At 29.1% G+C, this 21,408-nt stretch overlaps 1 protein-coding gene across 1 annotated transcript; it reads right to left on the bottom strand.

Moving 5' to 3' along the window:
* Positions 1-251: 251 nt before the first annotated feature.
* LOC113366150 (serine/threonine-protein kinase meng-po-like) lies at positions 252-20,356 on the bottom strand. The gene is made up of 3 exons (XM_026607713.1): positions 20,056-20,356; positions 1,575-1,917; positions 252-1,502 (listed from the first exon to the last, which is right to left on the bottom strand). The coding sequence occupies exons 2-3, from the start codon at positions 1,905-1,907 to the stop codon at positions 639-641; spliced, it is 1,197 nt and encodes a 398-aa protein (XP_026463498.1). The 5' UTR covers positions 1,908-1,917; positions 20,056-20,356; the 3' UTR covers positions 252-638.
* Positions 20,357-21,408: the final 1,052 nt, after the last annotated feature.

Genomic DNA, 21,408 nt, shown 5'->3' with positions numbered 1-21,408 from the left:
GCATTAGAAGAGTCAGTTAAAAACTGCTATTTAATTCTATTTGAAATTAGTTGCAAACTAATACAATAAACTATTGATATACACTTAGACATTCAAACATTTAAAATACATTTCATACAATTTGTTGATTATTGAAAAAATAAATGTTCTTCGCTATACGCTTCTTTCGCTGAAAATATGCATTTGTGGATTACTAATATAGAATCAGCGTTTGTAAATAATTTTTAATAATATCATGAGGTTTGAATTGAGACATCATCATTAGTAATAATCTTTTCGATTGGATGTCTTTGAAGAATTCAATGCTTTTTTATAAAATTATTAACAAACGCATATCATGTTGCTTTCTTTGGGCACAGAAATCAAATTGTCATATATTAACATAAATAATGGATATAATAACTGGTTACCACATATATATTAAATTCTTTCCCCTGGGATAATTGTAGGTTTTTGTATCCTTTTTATTGTCATGTATTTCCCTAATATTATTGATAAAAATATATTTTTTGTGACCAATAATTTTAAGAAACCCATTCAAACCATTTGGTATTTTTTCTAATTTCTACGTATTAAAATATAATTATTTATTCAAGTAATACTACTATGTACAAATTAATAAAATATAATATAATGAATTAATATAATTCACTATCTTGCGCATCTTGATTTTCGCACGCAAGTACCCATTCCCAAATTCGCTTTGTCGTTACCTGGTGGTCCACCGTGGTTTCAAGTCCATAACTACTTAACAGTCTTGCTAATTTGTTTTTATTTTCATCAATAGAATTTCTTGAAGCTGGTTTCTCTTCGCAACCTTCTGCAATTGATTCTTTACCTCGCAATGGTGTGTAATTGAAAATATTGCTTGAACCAGAATTCGAATGAACGATTTTTGAATCCGTCCACGAGTCTTTTAGGTACTTGTTGACTTCAGTAACTTTAGCTCGTTTATCTGGTTTGTGTTCAAACATTTTTCTAAACATTCTCAAAAGACGCGGGGAGAACCTTCGGAAATTATTGGGAATCTTAGTTGTCCTTCTGCGTTGGTAACGGAAAAAAGCGGAGTAGTTTCCATCCCTGATGCTATCAGCATGTTGCCAAGGTGTGTTTCCAGTTAGACATACAAATAAAACTACAGCCAACTGCCAAACATCAGCTGAGGACTTGCAAATATACCTTTCATTTCGCACAATTTCGCAGACTTCTGGTGGTAAGAAAGAAATCCATGTGCAACCGATGCGGTTGACAAGAGTTCCTTCGCGAACTGTGGCGCCGAAATCACAAAGCTTTACTCTGGCAAAATCCGGTGCAAAAACAAGAATATTTTCTAATTTCAGGTCTCGATGGACTAATTGTTTTGAATGCATAAAATCTAGCGCACCGCTCAATTGAGAAGCAATTCGTTTGCAACTTTCTTCAGACAAACCACCTGCCTTAACATTTGCTGCTAGATCTCCATAGCACGCATGTTCTTGTGCGAAACAATAGAAATTATCGGCCTGGAATAAAAAAGTAAAGGTCAAATATGATAAAAATATGATCAAATATACCTATATTTTGTCAATAATCACCTTAAAACAAACTCTATAGCTGGACAATATATTCGGATGATGACTCAAAGTATAATTGTAATGATATTCCTTGATAAAATCTTTCAAAGATGTCAATTCTGCGTGTATGGCTTTCAGAACGACCTTTGTATTGGTCCCTTTATGAGTCGCCAAGAAAATCCTGGCAAAACATCCTTCAGCAATGGTCTTCTCGAGGTCATAATCAGCATGAAGATCTATCACCGGAGGATCTATGTCCGGAATTTTGTGGATCTGGGTGCAAGAGCTCGAATGTGCGACGTGGCCTGTGTTGCCGTTGCTGTCGCGCTCCAATCTGTAGTCTGATATACGCATTTTGGATGATCTGAAAAATAAGAGAAATAAGGGTTAGAAAATTTGAAACTAAAATAAAGATAAGGAAAATATGAGCGAAATGACACAGTGGTCATATTTAAAAACTGGCTAGTTTTAGTAACGTTTTCGCGACTAATGTGACGAAAGGCATGATCACAATCCTATCAGTTCTTGACCGTCATTGTCACAGTCTTGTAGCAATGTAGCAATAATCAGTTCAAACGTGTATAGCGCCGTCAAAAGTTTATTTTGAGACTGGTTATCATGTTGTCTGGAGACTTATTTATTATTATTTGAAATTATTTCTATTAAAATTCTGCTAGTACTATTGATTTCGAACAATTTTATTGCAATAATCAAGTGTTTGATGGAATTTTCGATATTTATTCATTATTGTTCGCTTTTAGACAAAATGATATGCTTACAGTTGACAAAATGATATAGTACCATTTTGCAAAAAATACAGGAGCCAAAAAAAAAAGAAAATTCAAATTCATCAAAGGCTTCTTACTCGAACTACTTCTTAAAAGGATCAAAGGACCAAAGGATCTACCGGTAAAAAAGAGTTTGGCATAAATTGCAAAGACCGGCGAAGGTTATTTACAATTTGATTTGATTATAAGATGAGTAAAAACTAAGATTGAAACTAGTTATAATATTATTAAATAAATAAATTATTTTTAAGAACAAAAAAAACATGCCATTTTGCCCGCACTTCCTCTATTTGTTTCTAAAGTTTGCGTTTTTGCGAGTGGTAACATTGCTTCCCTTTTGCGGATATGTTCATGGCGCAATCATAACATTTCACGGTTTGAAGTGGTTGTGTACATTTTGAATGTTTTGTATTCGAGTTAAAGTTTGTTTATTGTATAATCGTGATAAAATTTATTTCATTCGATCCTGATCGATATTATATTAATAATAATATCCAAGTATTCAGTGTTTTAGTGAAATTTTATCGTTGCTGTCGGTCAATTATGACATGTAAGTGTTTTAATTTGTTTACTTTGACACATTGTGGTAATTAATAATATATTTCTTATCTATGATTGTATTGGTTTCATGTTGAATAATAATCCCACTTTGTATGTCTAAGGCAATTAGAAATTTGTTTCGTTCCATCTAGATCAAAATATTAACAAACATTTTATTCTTCAATCTAATTGAAGATTCCAATGACATTTCTCTAATTATACATGTGTTTCATATATTTTGACATTTACAAAATGGCGGTAATTTGTATTATAATAGTTCTCAAGTACATAATATTTCTAGCGTTTGTGCACAAGTTTTTGTTTTATTTATATGTCCTTATAACCGAAAAATGATGAAATAATCATGGTAATAAAATTGCCGTAAGACCGCCATGCAAGTCATAAATTATGTTTAGAGGATTATAAACTTAATTGGTAATTTCAATGCGTCCATGAGACATATATTGTAATTGTCAAGCAACTGTTCATAATAAAATTTAACTTCAGATAGTTATAAATTACAAATGAATGTGATGGGTTATTTCTGCAAAGGTCGACAGAGGCTTATCTTTGTAATTGATAGTAAATTATTTTTGCAATAAATTTTCTATTTTATATGGCAAGAGTTTCCGGTTATTATTTTAACCTCCTTTTAACCTTCCGCTAAAAAGTTCGACTTTTCAATATTTTTGTTTATTTTATTGACCTCGCTTACTTAGAGCATTTAGCAACCTACAACATTTCATTTTTACTTTTTATACAATCTTTTGTATCTACCATGACTTATCCATATCTCATTTTCTCCGTTGTAAATCTTCGTGTTTCTTTTTACTTCTAATTCAAATTAAATGACAATTCTTTTGTCAGCACAAGGACTTGAACCGGGTATCCGCGGCGTTTGAGTCCTGTATGCCACTGAATGATCTATTCCCGCCACTTCAACTGTCTTATTTCATCTTCTATCATTTGTCAATTTTGAGACAAAATTTGGAGATAGTATGCGTTTTTTGTATAGCGAAGAAAATGCATTTATTAATCCCAGACTGGTTTTTTATCTGGTATGTCGGACACAATATTGCCTGGGTATAAAACTTCGACTAAAACCTTCGCTTTGTCCTTGGCGCTGATGCCCACGGAAACCGCCGTTAGACATCGCTTCGTGGGGGGAGGATCTAGAATGTTATAATTCTTGCATTGAAATTAGGCTTATCTCAAATGAACGAAGTCCCAATGGCTCTTTCTCTTTCCATAGATTGCAGGTAAATTAGCATTTCAAATGCGTCTATGGCGGAAAAATTATGTGTGTGTGTGTAGATTATGTGACCCACTGATTTTTGACCTTTCGTCGACTTTTTCTCAAAAACGGCTGGAGCGGTTGCAATAAGGTAATAGATATTTTTTCGAGACGATCGGCTGAGCTGTTTCTTTAGAATTTGCATAAAAGTGTAAAATTTTTTGTACCAAAAATTCTAAATCGATTTTCATAATTCTAAAACTTTTCGCAAGATATCTTTTGGGAATCGTGCTAATTGGTTTTCTACAAAGATCGCAAAGGCATTTTTTGTAATTGATTGCAACTTTTTGTTTGCATAACTCTTTATCCATATAATTAATTATATGGGGTAAAGAGTTCCTGGTCTTGATGATCATACTAAAATATTATAGTCCTACAAAGAGTGGTACAGTTATAAAAATTAATTGCTGTGTAATGCATATGTTAAGTATGAGTTTGAGTTTTGTGTCTTTATCATTTATCAGTTATGTGTATCATTTAAACAATTTTGTCGAAAATAACAAAAAATTTGTAAAAAATTGAAAAATCTGCAATACTATGCAAAAATTATTGAATACATTGCAAAACTGATTAATCTGCAATATATTGCAAACTCTACAGCAACTCTGTATGCTTATGAATCACTCATAAATTATCATAATGATTTCTTCTTAATTAAATCGATTATTTACACATGCGACTTCCTTTAAGACAAAATGCTACTTACATCCATTTAATTTGAATTAAAATCTGTCTATTTAACTGATGAGTATTAAGGAGCAACCCAGTAATTACCCATTCTAGTTTTTTTCTTTTTTTAATATTTGCACCTATTCCTCAGCAAATTTTTGGTGCATTTAGAAAGTCTAAATCGACCAAATTTTGACCTGTCGTCAACTTCTCAAAAAAAAAGGGCTGAACCGATTTCAGAAATTTAATAGTTAGCTTTTCGAGATAGCCTTTGACTAGACGACAATCCTTTGGATAGACGTCCGGGTTTAATGGTAATTCCATCTAGTTGTGATATATTCTCAAAATATTCTTTTACCGAATTCAACCATTAATTTAGATAAATAAAATATTATCAGATGTCGTCTACCTGTCGTATTTGTCCATTACATTGTTGCATAACAGAAATTTCTGACGTTGTAAATATTTTCAATAATTGTTTTCGTTGGATCAGCATTGGCAGAAGAGCACGCGTTGCCGATCACGTAGTAGTTTTAAATTTCATACAATCTCAATTTTTGGCATGCATTCAATATCGTCGTGTGTGAAAATAATAGATTTTTTGTCTAATTATAAAAGTGCTCTCTTGAAAATGATCGTAATAAACATTGGCGCCGTCGAAGGTGCTAAGCCTTGAGACGGTCATTAAAATATTTTCAGGTAATTAGAAGAAAATATGAGATAGTTTACTGATTTTATGAATATTTTATTTTGCTATAATTCAGTTTATTGCTATGTGTATGCAAAAAATATTTGATTAATAAATTAAGATAATTATTTTCATAATTATATCATTAGCTTTTCTTAAATCAGTCATATGTCTCTTTAATTTCATATTTATGCAAACGCAATTTAATTGGCATAACGCCATCAGGCAGGAGTAAACATAAATTGTGAATATAAACTTAAATACAATATTAGGCAAAATAGCCCTTTATTGACATTGCTGAATCAAGACAAAAAGCATTAGTATATATTAGAAAAAATCTAATGAAACTTGGAAAAAGAACATTATATTGGTTATCCAACACAGCCGATAATAATCTTCTTATTTTATATGCATAAAGGGTTAAAATATTTTAATGGTTTGCTTATTTTTCTTGAATAACAGTGGCAATATTAATAACAAATCTCAAATTAACGACTGAATAGAGTGTAAATATATAGCTTTTAATCAGTGTGTAAAAATTTTGTTTACCGCTGGCACCAAAAAGTTGGCTCGAAAAACCATGATAAATTTCCGATGAGTAAAGCTGGTAAATTATAACGCGTTTCGTTTTGGCTGATGATACCTCACGTGATTTAATAAACTGCTGATTTTACTTTCAACTTCGACGTCATACATATGACAAAAGAAACGGATTTATATTTTGATACAGTAATGAAAACTATAAGCAATATGCACTACTGTAATGTACATTCCTTAACATAATGTTTCTAGAAGGCAAATCAGAGGTTATTCATTCTCTATCTGATAATATTATATTACAAAAAGTTTTAATAGTGATATGAATATATATTGCAGTAATATCCCAAAAAGCTATTTTTATTTGAAACCATATTTAGATCTATAATCTCAAGTAAAAATTTGGTATCACTACTGCTCGATATCGATTTGGATAAAATTAGATTGAACCCGAAACCAATGATTGCTAAATATAGTTTCACCACAAACCCATTGTTGGCTCTCATTTTCATAAAACGGAATTTCTTTTTACATTTTTTTGTGACCAAATTGATTTCAAACAATTTTAAGTATTGTAAATCTTGTATCTATTTACATTAATATTTTAAAACTAGTTATTAGTTATATCAATCAAAATGATTTATTCATAACCATCAAATTGATTATTCAATTAGACGACGATTATCCCATCGACAAATAAATATATCCATGTCTTCATTTTTATAAGTCTCTCATATAATATACCTTCAACCATATTAATGTGTTATAAATTGACTCAAAAGTCATTCATCATTCGTAGACGGTGTATATTTTTTTCGATTTTGTAAAGACACTGAACCGTCAGCAGATAATCGAGCAAAAGTCAAAACAAGGGCACATGTAACGTTAAGAGAACTAGAGTGTGAAGCAGTGGTATCAAACTGAAACAACTTCAATAGATGAATATATAAATGAATACATAATAAAATACAATTTTTCTTATTAGGCACTAATGTTTACACATAGCGGTATTCGGTGGAAATAATTTTTTGTATGCCCATATTGTTGACAACGTAAGCATTGAACTATTTCTTTAATTGGCCTTTCAACCTTTAGTTTTATACAACTATTCCAAATTATGTTTTTCTTTGTTGTATGAGGTCTCACATATTTTTTAATAATGTTATCATAAGTGTAATTTTGACAATTTTGTGACTACCGACGCATTGAGATCCAACACCAAGAAAACAAGAATTATCAAAATAAAATAGGTGGTACAAAACCTGTTTTGTTACCATGGAAGACTGATTATCTTAACATATCTATGTTATCTGGGAATAGGCCAATAAATCTGATTAACTTTTGAAGATAGTAAACAAACTGGAATTCCTAAATATAATTTTTTACATAATGAAATAGTTTGTTTTCCAATACTAAGCCCTCGTATTTTTCTTCCATGGTCTATAGTAAAAGCTAGCGAATATACAAACAGACATCGTATAAAATCTGGTATATGGTTGAGGATTTGTTTATGGCCTATTACAGCTTTCCCAAGGCTGTATTGTGGATTTGTTTTCTTCGCCGGGCTTATTTATTCTTCATTTACGCTTATATAAGAAAACTTACTATCATACGGCTGGGTATGATCGAGATGAGCACTCTAGGCAAACAATAAATATTGGAAATATTTTTCGAGTTGAAGAAAAGATTCGTACAAAATATTTGATTTGGGATAATACCTTCGAAAAAGAATAAGAATTGGTAGAAGACATTTGATCTTACACGATATTGCTATTTTATAAATACATCTGATCAACAATGAAACATATACTAACTTTTCCAGATAATACTGGTTTCATAATTCGATCCGATTGCTTAATTTTTCCTATTTTTCCATAACATCTGCGCAATTTCTGCACAATATCAATAAAATTCTAGATTCATCGAAAACGTGATTTTTAGTTTACTTAAAGATTTGCGTAGAAGGAATTCGAAAACAGAAATATTTCCAACTCGTACATATATTTATCTCTTAAAAGCTGTGATTCCCAAGAATTGAAATATAATTCGTTAAGTAGTTTTATTTTTGTTTTGAATGCCTCGTAAATTTGACTTCAGGAATGTATAACTCGTAACTTGACATTCATTGTAAATGTTCAAGGACTAGGAAAAAGCTTTTCGGATTAATTCGACATTGTAATCTCAAAATCAATGTTATCACAACAATACTGTTTTTCGCTAAAAATATTTATAGAAAGATATTTTTTGATATTTTATGGAGTAAAAGTTTGTTCCAACGAGTATTTTTAGTAAAATAATAAATATATTTAACTAATAAATATATTCATGTTATAATTACAAAAGTATAGTGATAGCATAAATATTATGCTTTAGAATTTCACATCTTCAAACTATGTTGGTTGATTTCTCAAACAAAAATATTTTTGCTTCGAAAATAATCGAGACAGAATGTTTATTGTGATAATTCAGAATAAAGAGCTTTTCAAGTTTGAATAGAACTACAAAGCTCTTTTTATAAAAATAAATCTCAAGCAGAAAATTTTGATAAAATAAATCAGACAGATAAAAAACGTGTAAACATAAAGGTGTAAGTGGCATTTTGCCTTAAGGCAGTTGCAAAATCGTCTCAAAATCCACTTTTTTTTTAAAAAATATATGTAATATCTTAGCATGTTTTTTAAGATCATGATATCTATCATTATTGAAAGTTTCATCAAAATTGTCGAATTTGTTTTCAAATAATAACTACAAAGAATCTCACTCGCACACTTACGATACATACAACATACTTTTGCTAAATTTGGTTTCAAATGATTTAGAATAACTAGAAATGTTCAAAACCATAATATTAGCAAGTTAAAGCTTCTGGGAAAAACTTCAGAAAAATCTCTTGTACAATTAGGCTATTTGATCTAATGTAAATTGTAAGATTCATGTTTCCTCTATTACTCAAATCTGTATTGAGTTAATAATTTCAGTATTATAGCATTGAATTGCCGACTTATCATATTTTATTTTTTATTTAAAACTCAATTATTTGTATTTCAGTAAATTCAATTTCCACTCAATTTAATGAAAAATATTGCAAAAGACATCAATCAATGTTCTATCCAAGCATCCCTCTCCGGGTCAATTAAGTTATTGAAACACTGTTCTTTTGTTGGAAAACAATCAGAGCTGATTCTGATTGTATATTGTATCCGAATCAATCAAATACTATTTTTGTACTCACAATCAGTCTGTAGCGAATCAGGGAAAATGCAATAAAAAGAGACTGAAACTTTTCCACCAAGCCTATATATAATATAATACATTCTTAGCTCTTGTGGAAATTCACTTATATTTGAATTGATTTTAGCAAATTTGCATACAATTTAAGACTGAAATGAAGTGTATTAGGCTCGTGGAGTTTTAAAATTTAAATTTGTGTTGGGAGTTATTTAGTAGGGGTAATTAAATGACTTATTTGCATTGAGTTTTCAGCTCAATTTATTTTTATGAGTAATTGTTCATTAGATATTTTGTTCAAATTTGGTATTTAAACAATTTTTGTCTACAGTATTTTCACTGGTCTATCATATTTGCTTCATGCAGCAATACTGGAAAGGGCTTATTTACTGGGAAATATATTTTTCATTCACCATTTTCTAAAGGGATATTACTACTGCTTGATATCAGTCTGCCCCAAAAGCAGATATATGTAAAGAAACTCGAGTTCTTTATACTACGAATATTGTTTATTATGACAATAGTAATAACACTATGTGTGATTATATTGATCATTTACAAAAACGTAGATGTTATTTCAGTATTCATAATAAAAAAAGGAAAAAAGTTAAGAATTATAATTTTGGCATTTCGAACATTGAGCAAACAAAAACGAGATCTGATCTGACACTTGAACTTTTTGTTTTTGAGCTGACACTATGATGAGCTTCAAATAATGAACATCTGTCAAGTTAAAATGCGACGTGTGTTGACAGGTCGCTACAGATCACTCCGAAAATATGGAGGTGTAGTAGTCCTCCATATTAATACCAATATTATCCAAATTGTAGTAATAATAAATTCCATAAAATATTATTTATATTTGGTTTATTTTATGTATGATTAATATCCACGACACTATGTGTTGTCATATTTATCGTTAATAAAATGTGATTGGTATTTTCTTATTTATAATAGAAAAAGAAAGGTTTTGAAAATTATACATTTTGGCAAGTTCGACTAGGGAGAAACAAAAACCGTGTCCGATCTGACACTTGAATTTATTTTTGTTTTTTTCTGTGCTGTCAATATATGGGCCAATCTGTCCAGAGACATGTGATGCGTGTTGACAAGCCGTTATGCGTGTTGGCAACCCGCTACATCACTCCGCCCTACTGAAAAAGATTGTTTCGCATCTCTGACTGCCATTCTTGAACTTCCTTGTAAATTTCTTTTGGTTGAGATTGTGTGATAAATTGCCGTGTTGGCTTGTTGAGTTTGTTGATTGCTTACGTGGCCCTTCGCTGGTGAGTTAGCGGTTGAGTAGATGTGGCCCTTCGCTGGTGAGTTAGCGGCTGAGTATATTTGACACTTCGCTGGTGAGTTAGCGGTTGAGTGTATGTGGCCCTTCGCTGGTGAGTTAGCGGTTGAGTGTATGTGGCCCTTCGTTGGTGAGTTAGCGGTTGATTGTATGTGGCCCTTCGCTGGTGAGTTAGCGGTTGATTGTATGTGGCCCTTCGCTGGTGAGTTAGCGGTTGAGTGTATGTGGCGGTTGCCAAATTGTTTGCTCCCTGTCTGCTGCCATGGTGCTTATTATCGACTTATTTACCATGATAATAAGTGATTTATTGAGCACGTGTTGTTGTTGATCTTGAAGTGCGTGGTCGGAGTCTCAGTTGTATGCTTAGAATGCTCTTCGAATTATGGAAGTTGTGAGCCATTTATAATAATTATTTATATTTTTAAAAATTCTTTTCTTAATAATTCTTGAGACTTCAATTTTTTTTTTCTTGTGCTACTTCAAAATATGTCTTGATCTTCTTACCTTCTTGTATGTGTGTTGCTAGTTCACTCTCGGGGTCACCAAAATATGGAGGTGTACTAGTCCTCCATATTAATACCAATATTATCCAAATTGTAGTAATAATAAATTCCATAAAATATTATTTATATTTGGTTTATTTTATGTATGATTAATATCCACGACACTATGTGTTGTCATATTTATCGTTAATAAAATGTGATTGGTATTTTCTTATTTATAATAGAAAAAGAAAGGTTTTGAAAATTATACATTTTGGCAAGTTCGACTAGGGAGAAAAAAAAACCGTGTCCGATCTGACACTTGAATTTATTTTTGTTTTTTTCTGTGCTGTCAATATATGGGCCAATCTGTCCAGAGACATGTGATGCGTGTTGACAAGCCGTTATGCGTGTTGGCAACCCGCTACATATGTATGCATATATATATATATATATATATATATATATATATATAATTTAATTTAATTTAATTTTAATTTAATTTTTAATTTTTAATGAACAATAAAACAACATTAATATTGTACAAATAAATGGCAAACATTACAAACAACACTTATCATTGTTTGACATTGAAATCATTTGAACTGTCATCTGCTAGAATTATCAATTTACTTGAAATTTGAATTGAGTTGAAATTATGAGCCTAGATAATATTAGAATACAATATATAAGAAAAATGTAATGTCTACATTATTATTGCCGAAAAGCAGCTGATATGTGCCAAAAATTAAAATAATATAAGTTTTTGGCGAATGAAATTATATAATTCAGTTAATAAATAACCCAATAGGTCCAAAGTTGCAAATATATATTATTTTTTTAAACTTATGAATGTTTCATTTTAGTTTACTTTACTAAATTATTTAACAATACAAAAAAATATTTCTACTTATTAAAAAAATGATTTAGACTTTTGTTTCATGTATCAACAATTCATTTGTTTGGCTTTGGATATGGAATATTTAGCACGTTGATCTTAGATTGAAAAGTGCTCATATGAACTAGATTTTACAAATTAATACACCTAAGATTTGAACATAAACAATAATGTTCATTGAATTATTAATGAGAAAAAATGCTTTAGAAATTATATTTGACAAAAAGCAACTAATATTTCGTTAGTGTATTTTATTACCATATTGTTCAATATTCAGTGCAATTGCTTAAATTATTGCACCAATACTAAATCAACTTCTATGTCAGATAATATTTCCAACTTCAAAGCCACAAAAGGATCAACAAGCCACAAAGTATCCCCATAATTTATATTGCACCAAACCTGTCATCAAATGTGTGTCAAAGCACACACAAAATTGCACAACAAATTAAATTATCACACAATCCTTTTCCCAAATCATCGACAAATGACGCACAATCCTTGAATGCATTTAAAATAAAAAGCCTTGTGCGAAATTTTCAAGTTGAACAATTTCAAATGTACATAGACATATTTATAAATATTTTTAAACCAGTAGCGTTCTGGTGATCAGAAATAGCCGTCCCTAGCCCAGAAATAGAGTCCATAAATATTGAAATAAGAGTCGACGTACTTAAATCTATTGCAACATTGCGTTTTGTTATATTTTCGATATGTTCCATATACCAAAATAAACTTTCAGATGTTGGGATGTCGGTTTTAGAATCGCGATTTTATTTATAGAAGTGCCCTAGTGCAATAGTAGTGGACAGGTGTCGAATAAAAGATAACGTCCGGACCGATTCGGAAAGGACAGATAGGATGTTACAACAGATTCATTTAATAGATTATTTTTGTATTGTCTGTTTATTCAAAGTATCTGAGAATATGATTGTTTTTAAAAATGTTTCTAAAAATAATTATTTTTTGTTATTATTTATTTCACTTTTTGAGGGACATTTACGAGTTATCTCATTTTGCTAGGCTGAACAGTTTCAAGTTCCATTGCTAAGTGATATTTCAACAAATAAATATTCGTTTAGCAAAATACATTACGCAAGAAATATACCTTTTTTTATTTTCTGTTTTCCTATAAAATAGCAAAATTTGTAAAAAATAGTAAAAATTCTTCTAAGTTTTTGTAATTTTTGTTGTTAAGATTAATGTGGCTTTGCTGATTAGTTCAGTTGTTTGGATTTTCAGTTTCTGTCCTTAACATTTTTTGATCAGAGTGAAAATTTGAACAATTTTATGAGCTGTTGTGCTGAACTTTCTTGTTAACAACTTAATATTTTAAACAGTAACCCAATAAAACTGATGATATATTTTTAATTGACAAAACGCCACACAATTATTGCAGCTAGATCTTTTGTTTCTTCATTGGCTCTAAATGATTTTGTGCTTCTTCCAAATTTTTGCTAATATTTATTTAGAGCTGTAGTTCTTCCACTCTTTTTTTAGTCTTGGCTTGAATTGGCTCTAAATGATTTTGTGTTCCTTTTAAATTTTTGCAAATATTTCTTTAGATTTATTATTTCTTCTTCTCTTATCTTAGTCTTGGCTTAAATTGGATCTAAATGATGTTGTGTTTCTTCTAAATTTTTGGAAATATTTCTCTTATAAAATTGAAATTAAAATTGAACTTTTGCATCATCAACTTTTGAAAACTCTTCTTTAAATCATAAATTTTAGTATTCAGTTCTATTTTAAAATCTTTTGAATGACATTATAGTTAGCAAATTTATTAATTTTCTCTGGATCTTTATTAAAAATAAAAAGATCAGATGCTGATTCAAGAGTTCTTGCTCCAGAAGTAAAGCCTGACATTGGTATTAAAATCCTTTTAACCATTTTAAGGTATTGATAAATTTAAAATAAAACTTCGAAATCATTAACTTCATGGCAATTAACAATGTTAGGTATATATCTCAAAATTTAGTATTTGTTTTTTATTTATAAAATATGTTAGTGGTTTCGTTAATTTGCTCAGTGATGATTCTGAAATCCACAATAAAGATGGGTAGTTTATAAGCAATTTACTTGATTTGTGTTGAATGCAGATTTTTTACTTAAAAATAATATATAAAACCGAAATTGTAGAGAAAAAATCAGCAACAGCTCTGACAAATTAGGTATAGGGGTTCTATACATCTCTTTCAGGCTTGAAAACTAAATTCTTTGATTAGCTGAAACAGTACTTGAATTACGATGCTTGGATTGAAGTTTTTTTGTGAAACTTGTAATTTATCATTCAAATGTTAAAATATTTTATATTTGGTACATGAATATAAATTTTACTACGGAGTAACTTTTTTAAATATTTATAATTAAAAATATTTTCCTAATTTCTAAATTTCTCATACAAAACCACACTAAATCGAGATCTAGCAACCACTGGTTACGGATTCGATATCCACCTCGGCCAGCTTGGTATCAAGCAGTAGTGATATCAGATTTTTGTTTGAGATTATTGAATCTAAAAGTTTATGGTAAGTGCAAATATTTTGGACCATTGCTGTAATATAATATATCTCAGTATCAGTAAGATCAAAAATTATATCAGTATAGATAAAAATCTCATGAATGAGATTGGTCACCCCCGGAGTTGCATTACAATAACACAAGAAAAATTTAGGATTTTCACTATAGTATCCTGCATATAAACAGCACATAAAGCTCTATTTGCTGCTCAAAAAATTGTATTGGCGCCTCAATCGATTCGCTCAAATCGAATCAAATGTAAACAACTGCAATGATACAATTCCTCTTGTACTATTTATACGTTCCTTAACGACTTTCCTAAGATATTGTATCATTGTCATAAAACGCTTCGAAATGCCAACATTTAACTATCACTATCAAAAATTAATAGTCTTGAAGGCAATTTATTCCGTGGCGTGCTAAGACATCATTGAGTTATGGCCGACATAAATTTTGACGCAATAAGAATGACGTTGTTTTCTTACATATTTTCGGCGGTGATAAGTATATGCCAATTTCTATGTGATGCCAATGTTTTGTGAAAGCAGCAAATACTTTTGAATGTCAAATAAGAAAATAGAAATAGATCATCGGTGTATTATTAACTTGCCGTAGGGTAAGTTATTGTAATCGTCTAAAAATGGTAAATGAAATTTTTTGCATATCTTCATGTTTTGAAGGTTTCTGAACATATTGGTATACTTTAGAAAAAAATGGATGTGTGTATAGAATTATGGATACAACATTTTGTCCACGTTTTCGGGCATAAGGAGCAACCGATTTGAATGATTCAAAAAATGTTCGATTCCTGTTGATAGAAAGATGTGCTGATTAGTTTTTGCCGAAGACAAGTCCAGCCGTTTCGGAGATACAGAGCAAAGAGTGCCGAAAATAGCTATCTAGTTTCTGAGAGAACAAAGCTCCAATTTAAATTAGCAAAAAAAGATTCAATTCGTAATGATGGAAAGAAGTGGTGATTAGATTTTTCCAAAGGCAGATCTAGCCGTTTCGGAGATACGGAGCTAAATATTCAAAAACTGGCTCAACATCCGATTTGAATGGTTTGAAAAACTTTCTGCTTATGTTGATGAAACCATTGCTTTTGGTAATTTTTTTTGTTTATAAATTTTGGAATATAGGTGAAGTGTTGTTGCAATATATTTGCTGTATATGACTTTTTATTATTTTAGCATAATTTAATTGTTATATATGTCGAAAAGTGCGCACAACTATAAACATAAATAATTATGCAAATTGAGTTTATTTTTCCTGGTTTCAACAGTCGATGTTTATTTTGGACAAGCTGTAAAATTTGAATTAGTTTATTTATTTAGTGCAGTTGTTACACACAAGCAAAAACAAACGCATGTAAATAATTAAATCGATTGATTTGCGTCAGCTTTTTTTCACATAAACATTCACCTTCAGAAATATAGTTATAGAAATGAATCGATGAAGAATTGCAAAAAAGATTTAAATTTGTTTTAACAAGATTAGAAACTTAATCATAATAGATTTGGGAAAAAATATTTTAAGATTACTGTAGTTCTCACATTTTCTATATTCAGATATTATTTGTCTTCACAAATTTAAGTACTCTTGGTATAAATTCGGTTCTTGTCTACTAGTTTTTGTTGATAACTAGATTTGGGCTATCCATTATTATTTATAATATTGATATACAATTTTCCACATAAAATCTAATAAAATCATCATTTCTTTTTCGATGTTAGCAATACTAATAAAAACCATTCATAAAAAATCAGGATTTTGATATTAAAACACCATAAAATAGTTCACACATCAAATTTAGATACCATAGAATCAAACAAGTCAGCTTTTTGTTTTTATAATAGTTTTACGACATTAAAATATCGGCTGTAGAAATACATATACTTGATATTGAACTTCAGTGTGATAATTAAATCGTATTTGTTTATAAATTGACGCCTGATATAACTCTGAAGAAGTTTTATGGTTCGTGAACATTAAACATGAGCTATAAACCAAACTATTTTTGCAAAAGGAAAAATACTTAATATCTTAGGAAACAGACACTGTTGCAGATAGAGATGTTTATTTTCGGAGAACATTTCGGATTATTAAGTTTAAAACGGTTTTTAATTCACACACACATAAAAATGCATATATTTATATAAAATGTTTAAAATTTGAATAAAAAAAATATGAACTATTTATTTTTAGTTAAATATTTTGTCATTTATACCAGTCAATTATTTTATTATCAAATGTTTCAAAAATATTTAACTATTGCAGAAAGCGATATTTCATATTAGCTTTCAAATTTAGCGTCGAAATAGTTTTTATTATTAGCTTAGTATATTAAAAGATAAAATTTATATAAATGATACCATCTATATAATGATATTTTACATCTCCTATTTGATATCCATATCTTGTGTTTCTATAAAGCAATAAACTACAAATTATTTATAGTAATATTGTTAAGGCAAAAATAATTGATATTTAACCTTTTCCACTTGGATGCCGCCGCTCCGGCAGCAAAATTCATATAAATCTCGGAATTTGCGAGTGGAAAGGGTTAATATTGAAAGTTTCTTAAGTCTTCAAAGCCATAATTTTTAAATGACATCAATTACTATACAATGAGAAAATAGTGTTCATTATTAATTATTTCATTTCAGGTTTGTAGTTCAAATATATTTTATTATTCGTCATAAATTTAATTGAATAATCTAATTTAACTGAATTTTGCTAGGTATTTTCTTGAGAAGAATTTATATTAGCATCTGGCAATATATATGAGCACAATATTTGTCGTTTGATGGATAATAAAATGAATTTTATTCTTAATTTATTTTATATTTTGAATATTAGTTAGGTAAAATAATATTTACTATTCTCTCAACTTATGCTTCTGATTTAATAAACGCGTTTATTTTGATCCTTTTATGTTTGACCAATTTGATTAGAAGAATATAAAGATTTATATGTTAAACGTCTCATACTAACTATTAGTATATCGAGATGATTTTTTTAAATTGAATAAAAAATATATTTTATTGGACGTATCGTCATCATACGAATTTATTAGTATTGTCTGAACAAAATATATATTTAAAAATTTAATACAAAAAATACTATTTTACAAACTAAAATAAAAATAATGATTTAATTAATTATTTTATATGTAGTATTCAAAATAATCTTCTATCATTATTTCGACGATAAATACGAATATTATCCTCTATTTCCAATTATCAATAAGCTTTTATATGCATACTCGGTTATGGTTTAATCTTCTATTCAATAACAACTATTGATTGAATTCTCAATTCATATAATATTATTCAGGAACAAAAGCTCCTAAATAGGCATAGATCGATTGAATAGATTGAATAGTTCAAATAAATATATCCAAGTTAAATCCTCTTCTGAACAAACATACTTATAAATGTTTTATCTTCTCATCTTGTTGTTAATTCAATTGAACAGAAAACAATTAGTTCGTTTACAAATTATGTTTTCATTAAACATGAAATTGTCTTTGACAGATATATTAACTGTTTGTAATAAACAACAGTTTCCATCTTATTCAGTTTTGTTTAATTTGCATTGTAAAACTTCATTTACAACGATAAAAAATGAATAAACACATTTCTTTGATGAAATTCTTTGATTGATTTTGTTTACTAAAAGTAATGACAGATACTATTAGCGGTGGAGGCTTCTGTCTAAAAGCTTAGTTTGTTATATTAAATGATATTGTTACATGCCGAAATTATTCTTTTTTTTGTATATGATATATACATTTTAGACTACTAATAACTGTGAATACTTTGTTTTAATGATTTATTTTGGAATATCCTAAAAAAAATTGAATAAAAGCTAATTTAGTAAACATTTATTCAATGCAGTTCTAGGATTAGCTCTAAGGTATATAATATTTTTTGCCTTTGGTGTCATATTTAGTTAATACGTTTCTTATTTAAATATCTTTAGAATAACAAAAGTACAAATCTAGTATAATATAAAAGTTTATTTTTCAATGTTGAAATCTAAAGCAATTTAAAAAAGTACCAAATTTAAATTTAAGTAAAAAATCAAAGATTTGTTTATCCAGTTCAATTTTGAAATTGGTATTGCATTATATGGGATAACAAAGAATTGTCCCTATTCGTGTAAAGGTAATATAAAAGTAATGCACAATTTTACTTTGTCGTCTTAATAATTGATTTTACATCACATAATATGCTTCAATTTCGCAATTATTACATTACAATTTCTAATCCGGATATAATTCCATTCCATTACATTAACTCAAACCTCATTATTGTGTAAATTCCACTAAAGCCTAAAGCCGCAAGCTGCCTTAAGCTTTTGTAATAACCGTTAACTACATAAATATTTACGTAATAATTACGTTGCAATTTCTTAATGGATTAATGCATAATATATAAAAAAATATTTAGATGTTCTTAGAACGTTTTCACATTGACACAAACAAAAGTGCATAAAAATGCATCAGATCGATCATGCCCCAGTTTCATCGTTTGCAGTGGTAGATATTTCACTTGGAAATAGCTCAATGGTAATAATCAAAATTATTTGATAAAAATAGTTTATATAAAAAGTTGTAAATATGTTTTCTGTAATATATTAAACTTGACTCATTTTTAATAATATGAAAAACACTTTAATATACATGCAACTGTGAAATATCTGAATTATTTGGACAGAAATTGGAAAACGCAATTTTTGAATTTATAAAAATATAATTAAATGAATTTATATATATATATATATATGTATATATATAAATAAATATATTAAAAAAATCAATTTTTTGTTTGACATGGGAGTAATATTCTTGTTTATTTGCAGCCAAATAGTCGAAATAAAGAGCAATGAATTATTCAAATATTTATTATAAATTTTGACACTTGCACATTTTGACACTGTATGTATGTCATAATTCTGCTTGAACCAGAAAAAAATATACAAATTCAAACACATTGTTTCATGAAAAAACCAAAACTGTTAATAAATTAATCAAAATGATTTTGCATTTTGATAATCATGTGACTAACTAAATAAATTTAATATTTAGCATTTTCATTATTATTTTAATTTATTAATTATTATCTCATTTAATTAATTTAAATATTAATGTATTTAAATTTTCATGTTTTTTCCTGGCCTTAAATGATGTCACGCATACAGTGTCAAAACGTACAAATAAATAGTTAAATTTTTTTTATTAAAAAAACATTTAATATACCGGATTTTTAGTAATTCAATGGCACATGCAAAGGTAATTAATATTTCATGAACATTTTTATGTGGCATTGCAGTGGGTAAAATATCCATATTATTTATACCAGCTTCCCCTTTAACTTATATGCTACATTATCCACATTTTCTAAAATATTTACCGAGACAGCTAGTATATATAATAATAATGAAAAATAAAATATTATATATACTAGCTGTCTCGGAAATTATTTTAGACATTTATGATTGATATAATAAGTTTATTGTATTATTTATTATTATAAAGTAACATAAATAATTACCTGTTTGTAGCTTGTTAGAAATCCAATAACACTTCAAATGTAAAATTTGGGTCCTTGCAAATGATTATGAATAATTTACCAAATTTAATATAAATTATTGGTTAAATTCAATTTTTTATTTGCAAAAATAAATTATATGCAAAAAATATTGAAAAACTTATAGTTCCAATATAACTAAATCTTCACATTTTTTAAAAGTCTTTAACGTCCCTTATTTCATTTCACTGTTTAATCATTGTCTTTATCAAAAACACTGTAATGTCCCATTCAGCACTGTCAGCGTCGTGAGATTCTTCCATTTAACACGAAATATTAAATTTGTATTAATAAAATCGATTTGATTAATTTCATTAAATTTAGCAATATTTTGTTTAGTATTTTATTTTGAATCTTTGCACAGTATCAGCAGCTTCGGCTAAACTCTGAACGTCCTCTTGGTTCGCTTTACGGGCGACGAATGAGTAGCGGCGGGACGCGCGCCCGGCTTAAATGTGCGCAGGACCGGTCGGTATACAGAGGCAATCGTTTCGCACACCGTCGCGAAATTGTGTAATTATTATGTACTGTGTGTTGTACTACCCAAATAGCCTAGTGGGAATTGGTATCGATGCAAGTGAAATGAAAAGCAGTAGGAATTGAACCTCGAATTTGGTGATAATGCAGTTGTAATGGGAATGGATCGATTCAAATGCATTCACATAGTTGTCATTTTAATTATTTGTAATTTTTATTTTTTTAATTTTCTTATGTACCAGAACTCCCCTGCTGAAACTTCCCGTACTAGAAATTGAATTTTGAAAAAAAACCTTCAAAACTTTTTAAAAACTTGAGAAAAAATGATTCTTGATTTTTTTTTTGAGACATTTGATTTTTTTAATATATTTCTAATGATCATTTTTATGCGTCAAATGGCGTTTTTCACTCTTTCACTAGATCTCTGAAACCGCTAGACCTGCCTTCGCAAAAATTTGAACGGTACTTCATTTTGTTAGTAAGATGGTCTTTGAATTATTCAAATCGAACCCTCCGTTCTCTCAAAAATTGAAGTTGAACCATTTGAACCGTTTTAGGCAATTTTTTCCCTGTACCTTCGAAACGAATCAAAATTTGTATCTTTTTTTATCTTTTTGAATTATTAAAATTGGTAGATCCGTGTCCCCAAAATCGTCGACAAAAATTTGTATCTGCACACACACATATCCATTTTTTTCTAAGATATGCCAAAATGTTCAGAAACCTTTGAAACGCAAAGATATATGAGAATTTAAATTTTTAATTTGTTTGCGATTACTATAACCTACCCTACATCAATTTAAATATACTGACAACCAGTAGCGGCGCTAGGCGTCGGCG

Source organism: Ctenocephalides felis, unplaced genomic scaffold (assembly GCF_003426905.1).
Source record: "Ctenocephalides felis isolate EL2017-DRISC unplaced genomic scaffold, ASM342690v1 CF-g0.4_SCAFFOLD_01170, whole genome shotgun sequence".
Classification (NCBI taxonomy): domain Eukaryota; kingdom Metazoa; phylum Arthropoda; class Insecta; order Siphonaptera; family Pulicidae; genus Ctenocephalides; species Ctenocephalides felis.
This window is presented reverse-complemented; position numbering and strand designations above follow the sequence as displayed.